A 22,723-nucleotide genomic window follows, 5' to 3' on the forward strand; every position below is an offset into this window, starting at 1 on the left:
AAAAGAAGGATTAAGGCTCTTCGAATAAAATTGGGCATTATAATCACATTCTTTGGAGAGATAACGCACTCAACCTATAATTCGTCATTGTAAATCACGTCTCCTCCTCCAGAGTCCTCAGACATAAAATATGAAGTTTCAGGTTTGCTTCAGGCTCGTCCATGCAAATCAAGTTATTTGGTTAGGCTCGGGCTGGGTTTAAATACCCGCGGGCCTGGGTTGGGCTGGATTATTTTAGGCCCAATCTTACCTTTAAATAGAAAACACTGTGATAGCCTCTCTAAGACATGAGCAATCAAATACATTAAAATAACCAAAAGCCTTACTGTTGCTTGATTTGAGATCTCTGTGGATGACCCCAGCTTCTTCGTGCAAGTAATGCATCCCATGCGCGATCTGCACGGCCCAGTTGACGAGGATGTGCGGTGGGATTCGCCTCCCAGCCAGCGCCCGGTTCAGCGTCCCCCCGCGGGCGTACTCCATGACGAGGCATAGGTTGGGTTCGTCCAAACACACACCCTCCAGTTTGATAATATTGGGGTGCTGCAACATGGAGAACATCTTTGCCTCCTGCTTGAAACTGGCCGCCGTGGCAGTGATATCCTCGTCGGGGTCCTGCCGGGCCGCCTTCACGGCCACCTCCTGACCCCTCCACGTGCCGCGGTACACTTTTCCAAAACCCCCCACACCGATGATCTCTTCCAGAACCAGTTCGGTAAAAGGGATCTGCACGGGTGAGGCCGGGACCCGCTCCCGCGCTGTGGCAACAGGCAACCGGTAAATAGGCGGCTGGTAAGTGACGTAGTTGGACGGGAAGATGCCGACGCGGCGGTTGATCTTGCCAGTCCACCATCCCTCGTCGCCAGAGATGGCTGCATCCTTGGAAAGGACCTCAACCACATCGCCGCGGCGCAAGCTGAGTTCGTCTTCCCCACTCGCCTCATAGTCATAAGCGGCTGTCCATAGTGATCGCGGCGAGCAAAGCGGGGCTGAGTGAGCCCATGCAGGTGTGGGGATATCTGACCAATAATTTTCCTTTTTCCCACCACCAGCATCTCCACCGCCCGGCCGTCCTTCACCGTTTGGGAAAGCGGCCTGCGAAACATCCATTTTTCGGTGGCCGTAAAGGCACCATAAGGTGCGGGGGTGAGGGGTGTTAGAATAGGCTTCTCAGATATTAGAAAACTCTAGCTAACCTGCTAGGTTGCTTACACTTTATCCCTGCTTGGGCGTATTCTTAACTAAAAGCACTTTTGCACACATTATCCAGTTTGAGCCACTTAAGACCATTGGTCTCACATTGGCACAAATGTGAGTGCTGCAAAGACAAGACTACGCACAACCTTAAATAAAACGGACTTCTTCCACGTCATGCTGTCTATTCAATCTCTCTAGCATCCAGTAAATTGTTAAACTAGAATATGTTGTCACTTAGTTCTTAATTCTATATGCAATTAACATTAACTTACTGGAAGGAGGTTCAGGCCGAACCTTACAAGGAAAGCAAATTGGGAATTTTTTAGTTCAGCATTTGTATGAGTTCGTCTTAGAAAAGCAGGGAATTCCCCGCCTGAGCTTTTGACAGTGTCCAAAGTCCCTCGGCGAAAAATGTCCCACAGCGATTGTAACTTTATCCGACGACACCTGGCTAACAAGTGGCTGGCTTCTCGCTCACTTTAAGTTCACTAAACACTAGCTAGTCGACTTGGCGTGAGATTTAAAACTTAACAAATTAAATTTTTCGTTTTTGATAGTCCAAACCTTTGGGGTCCAACTTGTGCTTGAGGCTAAAGCTAAAAGCTAGCGCGCCGCTTCGTCGCAGGTGCCGCAGGGACGGAGGTGCACCTGCCCCCCGGGATAAAGGATGCGGCCGCTGAGGACAGACTTCCACTCGCTCTCAAAAGTTGAAGTTGGATTTCAACGAAGCCAGATCCTGTCCATTGCGAATTTAGTGTGTACGGATTTGCTGAAAAAGTTTCCACGACATTCCCGACACGCGCGCGGCTAACGAGCTAGCTTGTTTAGCTCACTTTGCCAGGAGAGATACGGTCAAAGTTGCTGGACTCGGCTGCACACGTTCTGGGAAGTCCTCTTTTGCGGGCGGCCGGTGCGCTCACAACCTCCCCATCGAACATTCTCCGCTTCAAAGTAACACAATCAAAATTTTATTTTAATATTATTGAAAAACCCCGTAAAGCGAGGGGGGGTATCAAAACAACCCCCCCGTGGAAGTTGGTCGCTTGTTGGAGTTGGGAGGACGAAATGCACCCACTCCACAGTAGATCGAAGAGGGACACTGCAGGGAGGGGCGGGGCAGCGCTGGATTCTGCAGTGTGATTGGTGGATATTCTGACATGTGACGACCACAACAGCAGGGGGAGGGAGAAAGGAATGCACGGGAAGCTAGCAGCCAAATGCAGGGTAATGATGGAAGAGTCAAGCGCATAATTTATGCACATTTTTAGTAAGTAACTAAAATCGCATTGTTTTTTTTTCAAGTGTTTTTCCGAACATATTCTCTTTAAAGGGAAATTGTGTAGTATAGTGCCTCCAAATGGTACAAAACTTAAATCCAGTAAAGTAAAAAACATTGTTAACTACATTAACTATCATGCCAATGTTAATTTCTATAATAAATCATAGGTCGAGAAATTTGTATTTCTTTTTCCCAGTGAAATCCCTTTATGTTCTTCCGGCATGCTGCCACCACGCTCGGCCATGTACCCCAGGCCCTTGCTCGTATCAGACAACACAGTGCCGTGTAGTGCTCAAATATTACAGATCCGGGCTTTGAGTAATTGTGGTACATACAATTGCGTGAAAAATGAGTTGTATCGACCAGGTTACAGTCGGTTAACGCAGGTGTCTCCAATAAAAAAAACTTTTTGAACAACACACATGGCCACAAGGAGGAGGGTGGATTGATCTAAATACATATATTATTAATACTAAGCAAGAGTTAATATAGGATCGATACTGTTGTCCTGGGATCGATACATTTGTCTTCCACACCAGTCTCCTCAAAGCATCGCTACTCTATGTAGAAAGTGCAGCCCTTCTCTCTCCGACCCCTCGGCCACTCTTTGAATGTATGGTTCAGTGCGTTATTGATAACCACACTTGTATCCCGCCTTCCTACCTGGGCTACTGCTGCATCTCGCCTGCCAGGCAGGAGAGAGGGACAACATTTTGTAGGTACCCCTAATTATTAGAAGTATGGTTAAAATAAGCAAAGTCAACCACTGATCACATCCATGATTTCGCATGCCAGTTAAAAGTCAAATCTCGGAAAAAAAATTACAATGACCTATGGCTAGAGAGTTTTTTTCAAAACCAGTCTGCGGGCTTCTCAGGTGCCCGCATTCACCAAATCAGACATCCCAGTTTTAGCTCCTTAACACACTAATTACCTGCACGACTGAATGTAATTTACCAGTATAATAGTTATATCTCACCTTTATTAAAGCAATTTAAAACTATTGATCGAACATAAAAATAATGTAGTTTATGAAACACATGTCAATACGACCAAAAATACATCTACCTATTATATGCTATGATTTTTGGTATAAATGCGTAAAATTTTAACGTCTACACACAAGCTATTCTGTGCTTGGAAGGTAGGACACACAAATAAGCAGAGGGAGGAGGTGAGAAAGGGGAAGTGAGGAAGGGAACGGGCAGGGGGAGGGGGAGGAGGCTGTCAAATCTGTGCATCTGTCGAGCCAGGGAGGGAGTGAGGGAGCGCAGCGAGCTGAGCGGGATGAGGACGGCGGCGCCTGGGATGACTCGGCCGTCGACGCAAGGATGGGAAATGCCAGCACCACCACTAACCATAACGACAAGACGTAAGGGAGAGCCGCCTCTCGGAGGCTGAGGGACGGAGCCTCTTTTCTGAACCATAGCAGCATCATCAGCACCATTCGTCCTACTAACCTGAGCGGGGAGGGAGAGGAGGAGGAGGTGGAGGACGAGGAGGACGAGGGGAGGGAGTCAGGGATGGGCTCCCACATTGCTCAGACCCTGCGTCAGGGCGTTTGGGCGTCCCTGACTGGGGGCTGGTACCACGACCCAGAGCAGAAGAAATTCAACAACTCCTGCCACCTCTATCTGTGGATCTTCCTGCTCATGTTGCCCTTGTCTCTGCATCTGGTTAGTCGGGGCCTTCTTATTGTTTCTGTTTTTTATTGCTTCTGTGAGGATGACGTCGTCTATTGTGCGTTTGGTGAGGGGGGATAGGCAGCTATATGGCAATGTTTTCCCCACTCGGTACATGCAATAACTGGATGCATGGCTGCTCCCGCATGTAACAGTGCAAATAGACTGATGCCATGCATGCTCATTGCGAGCCATGTGAATACTCAGCGACGATTGCTAATCTCTGGATTAAAATATCTTTTTTCTCAGAAAATAGAAGAGGAAATACCTTGTGTTCCTTAAAGTAGAAGACTTCCTCAAATAGAATAAACCTTCTATATGCCTGAATCTCAGTGTTAGGTACCTTACGAGAAAACAGTAATTATTCACAGTTACTTGTATCTTCATTTAAAAAGTAACACAGTTACCCCCAGTTCACTGACACCTAAAAGTTATATAGCCACATAATAAAATAAATAGAAAAAAACAACCTGTGGAAGCAGTAAATCCTTCATATGTCTTGTGCAATCTTGAAACGTTGCAAATCGACACATTGCAGAGACACTCCATATCCATTTAGTCTCTTAGCTTCAAACCCCTGTATGGTTTCTTTATCCATTTCTGGGTAGACCTTTTATGTTTTTATCCATGGATGGTATATTGCAAAAATAGTATTACAAATACAAAGACCAAAAGTCAGCACGCTTTTACTGTATTCTGTTCTCGCTCAATTGATTTCATGTTGGTTTGTATTTCCTGTTTAAGCCATGACCCCTTGCCCACATGCCGCCTACCATTCTCTACTGGTGACATACAACCAAATATATACATATAACCAAACTCCCTGATTTCAGTAATTATTTTTTGTTGTAAATTCTGCTTACATACATACATATAAACAATGGGGTAAATATCTGAATTGGGAGGATTTCTGTGTCCTTGCACGACGTCCTTGAACGGGCACCACTATAACTGTATTCAGTTATACTTTGTTGGTAAATATAAGCAGGCCGACCATTCAGAGAATGTTGCCTGTGCATTTTTCTTTTGTAATTTCTTTACAATTATTGAAATTGGGGTGCTGCAAACATTTTGAAGTAGGATGCTTTCATCTCAACTCAGTCGATTTACTTCTTCTCTGGAAAATAAAGATCATCATTTTTGCCTTTTTTCCAATGTAATATGGAATATACATTGGCCTAGAGAGGGATGGGCGCCACCAGGCTGTACTTGCCGAAGACACTCCACAGGAAATGGTGCCCCTACAACCTTAGTGTTTAAGGGATCCAACCAATTGACCAACCAACAAATCAATATGGACCAAACCAAGTTTTTACTTATTAGATTGATTAAAAAAAATAATTGTAAAATAATTGGTTGTTAAAATCATTATTTGCTGGAGCCTTATTTCCAACTGTAGCAATATTTGGTCATACTTTCAATTCGACCAAGCAACAACTGTGGTCCACACTTGCAGGCCCTTCCTCCAACCACAATGGCCCTGAGTATCTACTGCGCCTCCGTCACAGTCTTCTTCGTACTGGTCAAGACGGCAAACTACAGACTGCACATACTGTTCGATGAAGGCGAGGCTTTGGTTCGCAGCAGTCTCTCGGACCTCAGCAGGGCCAGCGACAAGAAGAGTAACGCCGCCTCTAACGCCTACCTGTCAGGCAACATGAGGTAACCGTCTACACAACCAAAAGAGCATATCAAAAGGAGCTGAGTCAGAGACTCACCTTCGTTCACCAGGAAGAGCAGTACCGTCCCAGATGGTGTTGCCATGACAATGCTGGCCCACAAGCGTCCCAGCCAGGTAATCCAAGTGACTGTGAAGCAGACGGAAACGGACGCGGGGCTGATTGGGGTGGTGAGTGGTCGTCAACATTGCAGAAAGTCCAGGAAAGGAAAGACGCTTGTTTGCTGATGGGAAATGTATTTTTCTTCCATGTAGGAGGGTTCCATTTCAGAGGAGGGGATAACGATGGAAGGTGATAAACAACTGTTTGTTTTAAAAAGTGGTACCTCAACATACAAGCTGAATTTGTTCCAGGATTGTGCTTGTAGATCGAATTGCTCGTGTAACAAGCACATTTTCCCAATATGAAATGATTAAAAACGATTTGGCCCGTTCCCAACATCCCAAAATGATCAAAAAGAACCCAAATAGCCATAAAACACCTCTTCCTGATCACATAAAACATATTCAACTATTAGTTAAATATAAATAAAAGTAAATTAAAGAACATTTTTCCACAGCTTTGTGATCGGCACTTACTGCTTCCCGATTATAACACTGCACTCGTAGTTTTATATTAATCCTTGCTTCCTTTCAATCGTCAACATAGTACTTTTTTCTCAGACACCTTACTGTTACCATTTTCAGAACACATTGCTAAGGACACAAAAAGTCACAAAAAGGAGATGCTATGAAATGTGATTGAAGAGAAAACAAATTTGCTACGGAAAACAGGTACTCTACAGGTAGAGGTGTGGGTGTGGAATCAGATGCCTGATGGGTGAAGGCGTAGGCACAAACTGAAATGAGGTGATGGGGGTGAGCGGTTATGAGCGGTGAGCAATCTCTACTAGTAGCCTCTGGGAATGCTTGTGAACTGGATTCTCCTTCATTAAGCGAGCAAAATTTTGGTAAAAAAATTGTGTATCAAGATTCTCGTGTGTAAAGGTTCTTGTATAAAGAAGTATCACTGTACTGTACCATTATCGTTCTTATACATTTTACTCTGACATTTTAAGTGTTTCTTTCTGTTTTCAGCTATAAAAGTGCCCTGCAAGGCTGAATGCAGCACAGAGGACAAGCAAGGGGAGACGGAGCAGGCCCAATGCGCAGAACCTCCATCAAGAGAATCTACCGACAAGGATTCAATTCTGCTGCAGGCTCAGCAGGGGACCCGATCCATAACCGAAAAACAGGAGATATATATATCGGAAGTAATCAACAAGAACAAGGAGGCACCAGATGGAGGAAAACGAGAGGAGCCCACCAACGAGGAGCAGGAGAACGCAAGCGGATATACCTGCAAAAGTCTTCTACCCCATGATGGAAATGAAAATGACAGTGGAGAGAAAGAGCGGGAGTGCCACGAAGATCCCTCAGATGCTAACAACAACTCTTTGGAACCCACCAAGGAGCGCCCTCATAAACCCCTCAATATGCCTGACCCACCTATACAGGTGCAGTGATGTTGTGTGTAAAAACACATCGTACAGTATGGAGTGGGAAAAGCTTGCCAATGGAGGTGGACGAATGGTGGGAGTCTTGAAGAAACATTTTGAAAAGCCTCTCTCCAGATTTTTGGCTCTGTGTCAGTCAATATTTTAGCAGGCACAAGTTAATAGGACCTTCTTTTAATAATATGTCAATGACTGACTGATTATCTGCAGGACCAATAAACAACACTAGCTACAAACCAAACCAAATGAAGGACTGACTAACTAGCTAGCAAGCTAATTAACTGCCTGACCAGCATACTAAGAAATTGCCTCAATGACTGATGAACAACAGAACTGTCAAGATATTTTCCGACTAACTGGGTAAAAATTACTGAATGATGGACAAAATACTAAATTGCTGGCTAACAGAAGTATTGGTTGACTGAGCTAGCTAATTAAGAACCCAATAAACCAACTAAATCAGTGACTGATTCACTAACCTGCGACTGGTTGGCATCCAGTTCAGTGTAAGCGGTGCCGATAATGGATGGATGGATGTATGGCTGGATCACTCACTGCCTGGCCCACTTAGTGGGAAATCTATCAAAGTTACTAAAGGGCTGACTAACTTATTGTGTGTCTAACTAACAGACTAACTGTGTAGCAAACCAATTCAATTACTGTCAAACTGATTTACTGTCTGCCTAACTTTTTTAGTAGCTATCTATTGATTGCTCGATTAAGGGACTGACTGAATAAGTGATACGCTTCCTAACTGACACAGCAAATGAACGTATAAGTAACTAGCTAAATGTCAAAATTTCAGGTAAGCGATGTAATGGCATAATTAATCCCCTTATAGTAAATAACTTGTTGACAAAATAATGTTTGCGCAAGGCAGGGAGCTCACTAGCTAGATTGATAAATGTTGTTTTCTCTATTGATTTTGTATGTTCAGCAGTCACAAAAAATATTTTTTGTATCTTGTATCAGGATGATCACGGGGAAGAGACATACTGCTCCGACGAAATCGAAGTGGTCCTTACAGACAGTTCCGGTCCTGTCACTTTGTCCCCCCCTCGTCTGGTGGACCCTGATGGCGATGCGGTCAAGATCGTCATCACAATGAACTGTGACTCACATACCGCCGCCCAGCTCGAGGAAAATGTTAAGATGAGCCTGCTGGAGAATGCACAGGTGAGATTTATGGCGATGAGCAGATTTTTTTTTATGTGTTAGTCATTATCCTGAGTATATCCCAGGCCCAGAAAGATGCTGGCCAATGTCACATCAAGATCCCAGTCATCACTTTCGACTTGCCTGAGGAACAAACGGAAGAAGTAGCTCCAGAAACCGAAGGAGGCTTGACGGAGTATGAGTCCACCCTGAGGCAGACAACAAGCCAAAGCGAGGAGTTTTACCTGTGCAGGGACACCATCAGCTCCAAGGTGGATGCCTCTGGGTTACCTCAAGCCAGTGTGGAGCAGGACCCGGCCAGTCCACCGCAGACCATCGACAATACATTGTCTGGTGAGGAGGTCCACTTCCAACCCGATGACACGGACCCCCCAGTTTCCAGCTCGGACAATCAAGGGTTCTTACGTCTTCCGTCAGCTTTGGGCCGCTACGGTCCCGGGGGAAGGTTGCACTTACGTGGGCTGAGCATGGACAGTGGGAAGGATGCCGTGTTGCTCTCGGATCGCTCCCAAAACACAGTATGTTGGCACGATAACTTTTGTTTTCTGTAGAAGGTACACTTCTTTGCATATACCATAAATTCTGGAGTACAAGCCACAACTTTTTTTTGCTACATTTTAAACACTGCAGCTTAAGAAACGGCTTACTCTTTTTTTCAGTGGCAGCGCAGAGGAAAACGGCAATGTCAGGTTGCTAAAGTTTCCTTAATCCTCGAAGAATAACTTGCGAATGCAATTTGGTCTAGTACCGCAGCGAACAACAATGACAACACAAAAAGACAAATTCCACGTTTGTGTTGCAATCCAGCACTATTCTCAGTATAGTTGCCCTGATGTTGTCATCTAGAAATATAGGGCTCACATTTTACGCAACGCAACTTTTATTCGTGTTGTCTTTTGGCACAGTAGTAAATATGGGCTTTTCTTTGTAGTTGCCAACTTGAATGGTCACATGTTTCATAAACACGTGACGTGAACAACTCGGAGCAGAACTGAAAAACAATGCACTCTTTAGTCCCGAATTTACTGTAGTCTTTTCTCGTAAAATTAATTGTAAGTGCTACTCATCCATTTTAACTAAAAATCACACGCTAAAATATTATGATTTAGATTTCTTTAAATCTTTATGTTTCTCAAGTGTCACCTACCCCGTTTATATTTTGTACCGAATTAAATATTTCTATCTTGACGCCAGACCACAATGACAACCTCTAAGTCTGACCTGGAGGCAAAGGAAGGTCAAGTTCCCAACGAATCCAACTTTTTAGAGTTTGTCTCCAAGTTGGAGTCGCTCAGTGCCCGAGGGAACAGCAAGGAAGAAGGACCACAGCTGCAGCTAGAAGCGGGAACCTCCAAAAAAATTGAAAACCGCCAAACTGGTACGTTATTGTGTCTTTATTCTTAAGAGCTTACATACTCTCATTTCCAATGGTTTAGACTATTGTGAGTCCTTTTGGACCTAATGACAACAGAATGTACAGCAAAGTTTTGAGACTTTGAGTGACTGTAGCAGTAACAGATTTACTTCCAACCACTGTTCACGCCTAAATTTTTGTTAACCTCTTAATATTGAATAACTATCACACTGACATAAGCTGTGTTGCAGAGGATGCAAGTGCATCTTCCAGAGCAGATGAAACCAAAGAGATCAAAACCAAGAGTAAAGCGGACCGGCCCAAACCACCTACCAGCCTGGCTCCAGAAAAGTCTGTTCTACCTATGCATATTCCCATCGTATCACCAGACAGGTACCAACAAACACCTTCTGTACACTATTATAACAATACTCATTATTTCTATTGAGTATTAAAATCAAGGATCAATTCTGGGCTGTTTTTATTTTATATGCTAGTTGGGGACTTTTAAGAATGATGCATATTCTGATATCACATAGAATTTATATATAATTCTGAATAGTTGATCAACCGATCAATTAAAAAAAACTATATATGACAAAGAATTTAAGTGATTTTTGTACCTGAATCTGACATTTTACCGATTTTTCTTTCTAATTCGTTAAAAAGGTGGGGTGCATTCTTTGAGGTTTCCTTAAACAGTTGAAAGTTAAATATTTTTTATATTAAGTATGTGTTAACAATGTTCATGTTTTTATCTTAATTTTATCTGAGCTGTTAGGTTCGAGGAATGGGGGCTGAGGGAAGTTAGGTCATGCTCATCCCTCCAGGTTTTTTTTCAAAATTATATTTTGTTAGTGTAGCATGAAAATGCCTACTTCTAGTATTGTCCAAAACCCCAAACCAAACCCTCCAAAAGATTAAAAAAGAATCATTAATGAGCTGATGGAGGCTGCGATCATCACTTGAAAGCCATGAGATGGTGGTAGAGAGTAACTAAATTCCAAATTTCTTACAGCTCTTTTAACATAACCATAAAACTATGCTTTTTTGGCAGATTTGTTTTATAGGAATCGAAGACATAAATGTCATTATCTACACTATTGACAAATGAATCCTATATAAACTTACTGTAGGTGCATTGTGGACATCTTCTTTCTGTATTCCAGTCCGCAGACGGAAAAGGATCCTGACTACGACTCCCTGCCTTCCCAGACGTCCCAGTCAGAAAGCTCCATGCTGCAGGTCATCTGTCGGCCGGAGGCAACAAACAAGGAGGAGGCATATACCTTTCACACTGTACACCGTAAGCTGCTAATCATTTCAGAGTCAAAATACCTAAATGCAAAAGATCAGTTGTGTTTTCAAGTCACATGTTTTCTTGACCCAGGAGAGAGGCCACGCAAACTGTATGCCGAGCGTGCCCTAAACCTGCCGCTGGGAGCTGAGCTGATCACTGGTAACATGTGGTACGGCTGATCACAAAAAAAAAAAGAGTGTTTTTTTTTTTTATTTCAAAACTCACACTTATTATCTGGCGCAGGTACTCTAGGGCTTGGCCCAAATATGCTTAATGCTTAAGTAGTCGAGGTAGTTTTAGCGCAATCTTTCTACACCTGAGCACGGTGAGGGTCCCCAGTTGGACATGCAGGGGCAAACTAAAAAAAAACTGTATTAATGGATGTTCGCATCAGGTTCAAAAAAATCGTCAGAACAACCAACAATTATTGATTTTGTTTGGTATCTCCACATAGAGTCTTAAAACGAATACATGAGGAAAAAAAAAGAAAATAAGAGACTTATCCAGTTTTTCTCACATGGTCATTACCAAAAAACATGTATCACGATTTTATGTCATTATTTTTTGCAACGTTGCTTTTTTTATTGTAAACATTTAACTCATGAGAAAAAAAAAAAAGAAGATGATGTTCTTTAAGGGGAAGGGTAGCGCCTGCGATCCGGTGCTCGCTGGACGCGAGAAGCACAACGCTCTCGCAATCGGATCGTGATCCGAATACGGAAGTGGATCTTCCGTAACAGGAGATGGCGGTGTCAGGGACAGAAAGAAACGGTTGATAGCAGGGACAGTAGAGCAAAAATTTGGTCGGGATCAAAAACGGGTCGTAAGCCGGGACGGGAGAGGAAATGTGGTCGGGATCAAAGACAGGTCGTAGCCGGAGACAAACGGGGAGATCAGGAACGGACAGGTGGAAAAACGGTGCAAAAACTGGACAGGCGGGAGTCAGGGTCAAAAAGGCTTGCCTTGTAACAACAGAGGTTCGCAGATGGACTGACAACTGGAGAATGCCAGGACTGGTTTGAAAAGGGACCGGGAACCAGGTAGCCCGCAGCGGCTGGGGCCAAATGAGAGGGCACAGGTGATCCAAATCGGTAATCATGACATACAGTGTGCCTGTGCTTCATAAAAAAACTTTTTTTTATGGAGGGAAACTACATCAAAAGAAACTGGGGACAAGAGTGGCACCAAATCAACACATTTTATTAGTAGAACATGAAAGAAAAATATTTTATATATATTATCATTTTGAATATTTTCAGGTTGGCAGGCTTGATCAAAAAGCTTGACAGACCCTGTGGTGTAGTTTTCCCACCCCTGCACTAGGGAGAGGTGGGCCAGTACACGGTACAATTGTCTGCTAATGCGCTTAGCCACCGGAGTAGTTGCTGCGCAAAACGTTACCATGACACCACGTACAGTATGTACATATGTAACAGTGTTGTCGAGTTTGCTCTCCATAACGCTTCTTAGTAAAAGACAAACAAACAAAAAAAACACTAAGCATGTGAGTACAGGCCCGAAGGTAACAGAGAAGGGGTCTAAGTCAGGTTTCAGCACGGTGTAGATTATGGTCCTAGTGTAGGGGTGGGCAAACCTTTTGAGTCACCTAGGAATGAAAGAAAAATTACTGAGAGGCCAGGAGGTAAAAACCAAAAAGATTTCTTTGTTTTTGTGTGTATCTGCGCATAGTCTCGAATCTGATACCTCAGAAATACATAAAGAAGAAAAAACAGTCACCTGCAGTCAGGGGAGGGTGAAAGATTTTAGCTGAATCCTATTCACGTCTGTGAATTAGAATGCTAAGTTGGGCAGTCATGTGATATCATAATTGAGAAATAGACAAAGAAACTGACAGTAGATCTCAATCTCTATTTTGTGACACTGGGGATTTTCCATTGAATAGTGTTAGCTGTATGTGTGCATTTGAGTTGCAGTGACCTGCTGTCCACTTCTTCCAATTCCGAGTGTCAAGACAGCCTGGCAGGCGGTCATGGAGATTGCCCTTTTCAGCGTCGAATTATTCCATCACACAGATTTCGTCCCCGGAGAACACACCCTGAGATCTTCCAGGTTTGCATCTAAGAATTCCATTTAAAACAAAGTTGCAGTTCCCGTTATTATTACTAATATTATCATCATTGTTGTAATAATCATTATCATTTTTATTATTCATTTTTTCACCTAAAAAAAGAAAGAAAAGGCTTAAGGACCATATAGAACTGTTGTAATCCAACTCGAACACTTCTGCTGAGGTACATAAATGTAGTGTGGTTTTATCAGGAAGAGGACTCTTTAGACGACACTTCAGAGACCTCTACTCAGGAAAAGTCTGACAAGAAGATTTACTACAAGCTCAAACTGTTTCCTGGCAAGTGGGTGGAGCTTTTGTACGACCGGCTCACCTTGCTCGCTCTTTTGGATAGGTAAGTGCTCTCCTTACTCTTAAACACATTCAATACAAATTTTACATGACTTTATCACCAGAAAAAAATAATGTCATATTATTCATATAATATTACTGCAAAGTTTTGCCTTTCATAAGGTGTTCGTTTTTGGGGATACCCATAGCAACAAGATGTCGACGCTTATGTCAGCTACCTCTTAGTGATCCTCATGTTATCTATATAAATACAAATTTCTCGACCTACGAGTATTAAAAAGATGTACGTTTATATGATAGCTCATATATTTGCTTATTCGAACCAATATTGTTTTTGTTTTGTTTTTTTACAAACGACTGCAGCTGTTTTAAACACTAATAGGCCTCAAAATACTATACACTCACCTAGTTTAAAACCATAAAAAAGTTATTTCTCCCTTTTTACTGTTTATATAATGTGCATCAAATTGTAGGTTTTTTTCTCATGTTACACGATCACTAGCATTTATTCTAACTTAAAGAATTGCCCTGAAAAGCATTCTTTCTTTTTAAGCATATTTTTCAAATTCTTTAAAAAATAATAAAATTTCAGAAGAAAACCCATTCAAACTAATTTAAAGGTGCAGGAAAAAGAAATCTATTCCCATGAAAAAAAAGTTAATAGATTTCTCCTTATTAGTCAAATCACCAACGAGAGGCCCTAAATAATACACAATGTCCCTTACAGGAACCAAGATGTTCTGGAGAACCTGGTGGCGATTTTCATGGCCTTCCTGGTTTCCTTCCTTGGCTTTGTACTACTCAATGACGGCTGCTTCAAAGACTTTTGGATGTTCCAGTTCTGTTTGGTCATTGCCAGCTGCCAATACTCCTTACTAAAAGTAAAACAAACCCTCAATCAATAAGTGTACTATTCAGTGTCAACTGGTCATATACATTTATCTATCCCTGTGCGTTTACTTTGCAGAGTGTTCAACCGGATGCAGCATCACCAACACACGTGAGTTATTTCTCTGATTTCAAAATATGTTCCCCTTTGCACAAAAGGTCTCATTTTAATCCTATATTTGAAAAACCAACATCTCACACAATTCATAATTGGTTTCGCATATGTGCAGGGTCACAACCAGCTTGTGGCCTACAGCCGTGCGGCATACTTCTGCGTTTTCTGCTCGCTCATCTGGGCTCTGGAGCAGCTTCTACGCAGAAAAGATCTTCCTGTTTCCACATTGTACGGTGTCACCATCGTGTGCCACGACGCTCTGCGACTCCTGCAGAACCTGCTCGTAGGTACGGGAGGACCGAGATGCAGGCGGCACTCATGATTTAGCCCCTGCATCAAGTCGATGTTCCGTAACAGGTTTCACCCACTGCTTCCCCATCACCTTCCTGGTGGGCCTTTTCCCGCAAGTCAACACCTTCATCATCTACCTGCTGGAGCAGATCGACATTCACTTTTTCGGAGGAACGGGTCGGTCAAGCCGTATTCCGTTTCATCTTATGAACAAAAAAGAACAACTGTAAAGAAATTGTATGTGGGTCTTTACCTTTATACAGCGGCTACAAGTCTGATCTCTGCAGTGTACAGCATCCTCCGTAGCTTGGTCGCTCTGTCTCTGCTCTATGGCTTCTGCTTTGGAGCTCTAAAGGTAAACTGACCCTAAGTGCTGAATGTACCGAGAAATGTTTAAGAATTGTCTTCGCCAGTGTGTGTGTGTGTGTGTGTGTGTGTTACAGGACCCATGGGATGAGCAGCACACACCTGCATTGTTTTCTGGATTCTGCGGCCTTCTGGTGGTCTTCTCCTATCACCTCAGCCGGCAGAGCAGTGACCCTTCTGTCATCATGTGAGCAGAGCCCTTATATCTAGAATGAGTCAAATCAGATAAAACGTATTTTCATGATGGGGTGCGTCGTTTGGGGTGTCCTTAAAAAGTTCAAAGTTGATTATTTTCTCTATTAAGTATGTGTTAACAATGCCCAACTGAGTTCCAAGAGGCTATATAATTTTTTACATTGCGCTCATTTGCTTTTAACTCACTTTTAGTAATGCAGTTTGTGATGTGCAACAAATTAGGTAGAAGGAGGAGGGGTCAGGCGAGATTAGGTTGGAGAGTGACTTTATGCTTGTCATTGCAGTTTTTTGTTAGTGTAGCATAAACATAGGAAAAGTAAGAAAAGGTCGGTTTCAAATACAGTCAAAACGCCAACCCAAACACCCCAAAAAATTAAAAACGAAAACATTTTTGAGCTTGTCGCAAAAACAAATATAGTTGATAATTGAGCTGACAGAGGCTGCGATCATAAATTTGAGCCAGGAGATGGCAGCAGTCAGTAAAAAAGTTTCAAATTCTGGATAGAATCTTTAAATAATTACATTTTTTTTCAAAATGAGTGGCGTTTCCTGTCGTGCAGTGCGCCATGTGTTGTGGACTGCGATGCAGAAGACGCCATGAAACTTTAAAGGGAAGTGCGAGTGTTAAAATGTATATATATATATATATATATATATATGTATGTATATATAACACCAGTTCAGGGTGTCCCCTGCCCACTGCCCGATGATTGCTGGCATGGGCTCCAGCACCCCCGCGACCCTACTGAGGATAAGCGGTGCAGCTAATGAGATGAGATGAGATGAGATATGTATATATACATATCATCAGAACTCCACAATTCAATGTTGATAGAATCCAAAATACGCAAATTTTATGACTTAGTGTAGTGGAATTCAAAACAGCACAAAACATGTGCAAGGATATAATAACCTTACATACAGAGGGTTTTGTAAAGATCAGAGGGGCATGTAGATAGGAAAAGAAGTCACTTGGATCCATTCACAACAAAAAACATATGTGTGTTTCTGTAAAGTCAATTTATGGAATAATTAAGAGTTACACCTGAAAAGATATTAATTATTTGCTGTATGTTAAAAGAGGTTTAAAACTGTTGTAAATGTAAATGTTTTTTATTTATACAGCCCTTAGAAACAATCCCTTTGGCTTACCAAAGTGCTTTACAGTAACTTAAGCCAAGCAATAAAAAAATAAAAATAAATAAAACAAACAAATAACACAAAACAATATAATACAACAATATTTGATAAAATAAAATACTATGGGGCATGGACGGCACGGCAGCGCAGTGGTTAGTGGTTGTGCGACACAGTTCTGAGGTCATGAGATCGAACCCTACTGTGTTTGCATGTTCTCTCCGTGCTTGCGTGGGTTTTCTTCCGGGCACTCCGGTTTCCTCCCACATTCCAAAAACATGCATGTCAGGTTAATTGGCCGTTCCAAATTGTCCCTAGGTGTAATAGGCAAGTGAGTTGTCTGTTTCTGTGCCCTGCAACCGGCTGGCAACCAGTTCAGGGTGTCCCCTGCCCTCTGCCCGAAGATAGCTGGGATGGGCTCCAGCAACCCCGCGACCCTCCTGAGGATAAGCGGTGCAGATAGTGGATGGATGTACTACGGGGCATTGAAAGCCATCCTGAAGAAGTGTGTTTTTAGCCTGGTTTCAATGAGCCCCAGGTCAGAAATAATACCAAAAAAGTAGACAAATTAGGTAGAGGCACGATTGTTTTTTGTATCTAATTTTATTCAGTTTTAATTTTATTGTTCTCATTTCAATTATAATCAAATAAACAACTGCATGAAGCGGTATTATTTTGATTTGATTGGACTAAATAATTGTTCTTAATCTTCCTACTCCATTTTTCCATATAAACTGTGTTATTGTTTATCTTTTGTTGATCCTTTGAATATGCTCCCCTTTATTCTGTGTTAGCACTGTATTCTTACAATTTTTATGTTAAATTAACTAAACAAAATTAAAGCAAATAATCCCAAAAGAAGTATAACAAAACTGAATTAAAACACTGTCTATGTGACTTCAGCTCACTGATTAAATCAAAAGTAATGCCTACATTGGCCGAAGGCGAGCAAGAAGAGGGCCAAGACGTCGATATTGAAGACCCTTTGCCGAAGAAGCTGCAAAATTCCATGGTAAACAAAATAGGAAAATTGTGTTTGCTATTTGGATTTTATTGTGGAATTTGTCACATTGCACAAATTACACATTCAACAGCTTATCAATTATCCACAAATGTAATTCCATAGAAGGAGATTCTACTATCTGACATGATTGTGTGCTCGCTCGCCTACATCCTGACCTTCGCCATTACCGCCAGCACAGTCTTCCTGTCGCTTAAGGTGAGTCCTTATCTGGTTTCGGGACTCTAAAATACTTTACGACTAGAAACTATTCGGGTGGAAGCCCAGAAGCATGGAGCAGATGATAATGTCAGTACCCGCTTCCTAAATTGATTTTTTTTTTTTTTTTTGGGACGTTAGCCCTTTGTGACCATCGTATTGTATGCACTGGCCGGGACAGTGGGTTTGGTGACGCACTACGTAATCCCACAGTTGAGGAAGCATCACCCCTGGTTGTGGATCTCACACCCGGTGCTCAAGACTAAAGAATACCACCAGTTTGAGCCCAGAGGTCAGACACTCTAGCATAGTAATGGCGACAGTGACACGCTCCCAAAAAAAATCAAGTAATTTGACTTTGCAAGGAGAACAGGAGAGGACAGTACAAAGAATTCTCACAAAGCCAAATCCCAAATCTTTCCCCCAAGCCCTCTCTGAGCCCTTCTTTTTATTAAGTCTCCTATGTTGCTAAAGGCAGATCCCACCGTAAAGGGTGTGGAATCAAAGAACAGCGACATTTTTGGCCAATAGTGTAAATGATAAAAACAGTGCATAATAGTCAAAATAACTAACAAAAGTGGGATTATTAGTCAAAATAACAAACTGGAATCCCATGCAATCTCCATTGCAGGCGCAACAACAAAACAGATCAATGAGACCCAACTTTTTGGGATGTTTTGCACAAATAATCACCAAAATGTGGTTACATTTATACAAAACACACCTATTAAATCAGATAATTTTGTTTTTCACCACCCAAAGATGACAAGCCAAACCTATAAATAGGACATAAACTTTCAACCAACCCCAAAAAATGTTGCTACTTTATAGCACCCTGAAAAAAAGGGGGTATATAGTATAAAAAAACATATTTTGGTTTGGATAAATGAATAATGGTTATTTTGTTGGAAACCTTTGAAATCTGTGTTTTTTTAATATACAAACCTGAAAAGTTGTATGAAATAATCCCTAATCGCGCTTATACCCATTAAGTACCTGATATTATTTTCTCTGCATTTTTTACTCACTCGTAATAAGTAGAACTGTTTGATTTTTCAAATTTCAAAACAATATACCTGTTTCATGAAATGTAGAAATGTATTTAGTGGGATAATGTGTATTATTTAGCAGCTTCAAAATCTCATTCATTAAAAAAAAATATATTGATTTAAAAAATTTTTTACAAAGACTATCATACAAACGTTAATTTTTAAAATACTCGTAGGTTGAGAAATTAGCATTTATTTTACATAAGCCCCACCTAGAGTGAGCTGAGATAATTGTCTGCCATCTTGCTGCTATGGATACTCGAAAATACAAAAACCTTTCAAAAGGCCTGGCTAAAAAGGGAAAAAGAAAAAAGGTCTGGTGTGTCACATTGAGTCTCCATAGTATATTCTTCCTTGTGATTCTTAACATTTTTGTCAGTTGCACGACACAATACAGTGATATTTATTCAACCAATTATACACACTGTCTGAAAGAAATTAACAAGTGTAATTGTTTTTCTGTGTCATATGTAAGAGGACGCAGTACTGATGTGGTTCGAGCGTCTTTACGTGTGCCTACTGTGCTTGGAGAAGTACCTTGTGTACCCCGCCATCGTCCTGAGCGCCCTCACCAACCACAGCTTTGTCCTGAGCCACCGCAAAAGGCTGGGGATTCAGTAAGATGCATCTTACCTTTGCGAGCCAGCAGAGGTCGCTCCCACTGACATAATTGATTTTTTCTGACCCGTGAAGTTGCGATGTCCTACTGACAACGGTGGCCGGGATGAAGCTCCTGCGTTCGTCCTTCTGCGACCCGAGTTTCCAGTTCGTCACCTTGCTCTTCACGCTGCTCTTCTTTCATTTCGACTGCCCACGAGCCTCCGAGAGCTTCCTGCTGGACTTCTTCCTCATGTCCATCCTCTTCCATAAGGTGAGGGGGATGAACCTGGAAGCACATCTTTACAGTGTGTATTATTTGACCATTTGATGTTGCTGTAGTGTGTTGTGCGTCCGAAAACGAGTGCAAACAGTAGCAAGGAAAAAAACTACTTAGACTCAAAAGTAACAAAACAAGAGTATTTTGGTCCCATTTTTCGTCCAGTCTTTCAGGAGGTCTTGGGTTTTTTAAGTGCTTGTAGCAGTAAACATCCAGCCATTCATCCATTGCGCCGCTTATCCTCAGTAGGGTTGCGGGGGTGCTGGAGCCCATCCCAGCTATCCGCGGGCAGTGGACACCCTGAACTGGAACAATCGCAGGTCACACAGGGACAGACAACTCGCTCGCTCATTCACACCTAGGTACAATTTGGAACGGCCTATTAACCTGACATGCATGTTTTTGGAATGTGGGAGGAAACCGGAGTACCCGGAGGAAACCCACGCAAGCACGGGGAGAATACGCAAACTCCATACAGGAGGTTCGATCTCCTGACCTCAGAACTGTGCCCCACATTCACTAATTACTGTTACACCGTGCTGCCCTAGCAGTAAACACCCATTCGATATTGTTACATTTAAAATGAAGTTTTTGTTGAAACCAATACCATTGCACCCTCTTGAGTCTGTCAGCAAATGTTGATTATCCCAAAATAATAGAATATAATTGAATTGAATATAATAGAATACTCGTTTTTGTCATTTACAACAATATAATGAACATTGTTTACAAGGAGATTTGATGTGGCACCCCTTGATAAACCTGTTATAAAATGAAATAAATAGGATATAACAGAATATTAGGGTTGATAGGCAATATTCACAAGGCAGCTCTGACTTGTAAATAATATGCAAAAAGTGATGTTTTTCTTACAACTCGTGAATATTATCAAAACTTAATTTTGGAACTTAATTTGCTTTTCGTTTCTCTCTTTGAGAAAACATCACATTTAAAACCAGAGCAGGCAGTGATTTGGACTTTTTTGCTACCATTTGTTTTGCCCTGCTTGGCTGAGGTTAGCAACCATGCTATGTCCCTACCCAGAATACATTGCGACATACATAATAATGGCTAAAGAAACAAGGTCTCTGACATAATAAATGTGCCTTAGCAGAGATAGACAGGCACATACTTACGTGGAGGGGATTTAAGTAACGGGTTCAATGTAGCATAATATAACGGAGTAAGAGTACAGTTTCTTCTTCACAAACCTACTCAGGCAAAAGTAAAAAGTTTAGTGATTTAAAACTACTACAAGTACAAAATATCCCAAAACTCACTCGAGTAAATGTAATAGAGTAAATATAACTCGTAACTACCCACCTCTGGTCAAATTTATTCGTCATGTACACCTGATGAAATGACCTTTTTTGTTTACAGATGCGAGAACTGTTGCTGAAGCTGCACTTCATTCTGATTTACATTGCACCTTGGCAGATTGCCTGGGGTAGCGCCTTTCACGCCTTTGCCCAACCCTTCGCTGTGCCTCGTATCCTTCTGGTTGCCTAAAGCGTGTGTGTGTGTTTTGTCAAACCATGAGATTCTCAAGTTTGTCCTTGACTGTCGGCGCTTAATGAGATTCTGCCATGCTGCTCCTGCAGACAATGATCACAACTGTCTTCTACACTCCGTTAGCACCCTTCCTGGGTAGTGCCATCTTCATCTCCTCGTACCCAAGACCGATTAAGTTCTGGGAGAGAAACTACAAGTGAGGCAAAATGAAATGATGTCATTGACATGTCGAGAATGTGACACCCAGCGAAAATATAGTACACTTATATTTATTGTCTTTTTTACCGTCATTTCCGAACTATAAACTACAACGTTTGTCACACAGTTTTAATCCAGCAGTTTATTCCGAGAGGCGGTTAATGTAAGCAGTTTTTGTAATGGCCACCAGGGGCGCTCAAGCATAAAGGTTAAGAGTGTGACAGGTGGTGTCGAAGAAGACACAAGTCACACATATAACATAACCGCCAGTAAACACCACAGAGGAAGTCGTTTAACATAAGATTATACGCATTGTACATTAATGAAATTAGCAGAAACTGACCCTTATCATAGAAATTATGGCTTTAAGTTAGGTGCAGGTTTTCATGTACAAAATGTATTGGGTACTGCTTATAATCAGGTGCGGCTTATAGTCGGGAAATTATTATATACTTTTTTTGTTTTTGTTTGTTTGTTAAAGGATCAGTGTGCATTGTTTAGCACCTCTTATCCTATAAACATGTATTTTTTAAAATACTTGTAGGTGGAGACTTTTTTATTTATTTAAAATAGCATGAGCCTTACTTCGTGAAAGCTGACATGGTTTCCTGCTATCTTTCTGCTATGGGTACCCAGTAACCCAAACTTTTGTGAAAGGCTGGGCAAAGAATGAGAAGAAAAATAATCAGTTCAGCTAACTTTGAATTACTTGAGTTTCTATCAGTCATTTTCGGTTGCGCTACACAAGTCAGCGACATCTAGCGGTCGAATAATAGACAAAAGATGTGTTAAGAATGTCTAAAGAAAAAATTACATGTTTTGCTTATTATAAAGTAAATTAACTCATTTAAAAAAGGTCATTTTTCAGTTTTGAGTTTAAACTAATTTGGGACAGTTGGGACATTTTAAATGCCCTAATCATACATATGGGGCAGCAGTGGCTCAGGAGGTAGAGCGCTCGTCTTGGGATCAAAAGATCGCAGTTCGAATCCCGGCTCCTCCTTGTTACATGTCGAAGTGTCCTTGGGTAAGACACTGAAACCCTAATACCCCCAATAAGCAGGTTAGCGCCTTACATGGCTGCACGGCCGCTATTGGGAAATGTGAAGCACACTGTAAAGCGCTTTGGGAAGTCTTGACTTGAAGAGCGCTATATAAATGCATATTCATTTCATACACCAAAAAGCTCAATGTTTGGTAAAAATTATTTTGTGTGTGTGTACATGTCATGTAGAGTATCTCTAAAAGTAGAACTTGCGGTATTGTGTTTTTCTGTTTAAAGAGACATTCCGCATTATTTAGTGTTCCTTAGTGGAAAAAATTGAATTAATTAA

General features: G+C 41.8%; 2 protein-coding genes across 4 annotated transcripts in view; one reads left to right on the forward strand and one right to left on the reverse strand.

Annotated features, from left to right (window-relative positions):
- map3k21 (mitogen-activated protein kinase kinase kinase 21) overlaps positions 1–2,243 on the reverse strand; it is a 43,873-nt gene extending 41,630 nt beyond the window's left edge. For both annotated transcript variants that reach the window (XM_088351954.1, XM_088351955.1), the window contains exon 1: positions 327–2,243. In XM_088351954.1, coding sequence (XP_088208080.1) covers positions 327–1,110 — 784 coding nt within the window. In that variant the 5' untranslated portion in view covers positions 1,111–2,243. The remainder of the gene's footprint in view (positions 1–326) is intronic.
- A 1,728-nt stretch (positions 2,244–3,971) lies between these two features.
- pcnx2 (pecanex 2) overlaps positions 3,972–22,723 on the forward strand; it is a 36,213-nt gene continuing 17,461 nt past the window's right edge. Inside the window, exons 1-27 of one of the 2 annotated variants that reach the window (XM_088351586.1) lie at positions 3,972–4,152; positions 5,615–5,820; positions 5,890–6,007; positions 6,092–6,128; positions 6,914–7,332; positions 8,305–8,508; positions 8,574–8,841; positions 8,926–9,026; positions 9,703–9,886; positions 10,114–10,255; positions 11,032–11,168; positions 11,253–11,331; positions 13,097–13,232; positions 13,443–13,585; positions 14,270–14,423; positions 14,510–14,542; positions 14,661–14,832; positions 14,903–15,013; positions 15,100–15,191; positions 15,280–15,389; positions 17,438–17,546; positions 17,661–17,753; positions 17,895–18,045; positions 19,278–19,419; positions 19,496–19,673; positions 21,060–21,168; positions 21,258–21,387. In XM_088351586.1, the coding sequence (XP_088207712.1) occupies positions 4,000–4,152; positions 5,615–5,820; positions 5,890–6,007; positions 6,092–6,128; positions 6,914–7,332; positions 8,305–8,508; positions 8,574–8,841; positions 8,926–9,026; positions 9,703–9,886; positions 10,114–10,255; positions 11,032–11,168; positions 11,253–11,331; positions 13,097–13,232; positions 13,443–13,585; positions 14,270–14,423; positions 14,510–14,542; positions 14,661–14,832; positions 14,903–15,013; positions 15,100–15,191; positions 15,280–15,389; positions 17,438–17,546; positions 17,661–17,753; positions 17,895–18,045; positions 19,278–19,419; positions 19,496–19,673; positions 21,060–21,168; positions 21,258–21,387 (3,911 nt within the window). In that variant the 5' untranslated portion in view covers positions 3,972–3,999. Of the gene's footprint in view, positions 4,153–5,614; positions 5,821–5,889; positions 6,008–6,091; positions 6,129–6,913; positions 7,333–8,304; positions 8,509–8,573; positions 9,027–9,702; positions 9,887–10,113; positions 10,256–11,031; positions 11,169–11,252; positions 11,332–13,096; positions 13,233–13,442; positions 13,586–14,269; positions 14,424–14,509; positions 14,543–14,660; positions 14,833–14,902; positions 15,014–15,099; positions 15,192–15,279; positions 15,390–17,437; positions 17,547–17,660; positions 17,754–17,894; positions 18,046–19,277; positions 19,420–19,495; positions 19,674–21,059; positions 21,169–21,257; positions 21,388–22,723 lie in introns of both variants that reach the window. The other variant, XM_088351585.1, reaches the window with a different exon arrangement.

The sequence above is a fragment of the Urocampus carinirostris genome, chromosome 13 (genome assembly GCF_059441175.1).
Source record: "Urocampus carinirostris isolate Australia breed hairy pipefish chromosome 13, RoL_Ucar_1.0, whole genome shotgun sequence".
In the NCBI taxonomy this organism is placed as follows: Eukaryota; Metazoa; Chordata; class Actinopteri; order Syngnathiformes; family Syngnathidae; genus Urocampus; species Urocampus carinirostris.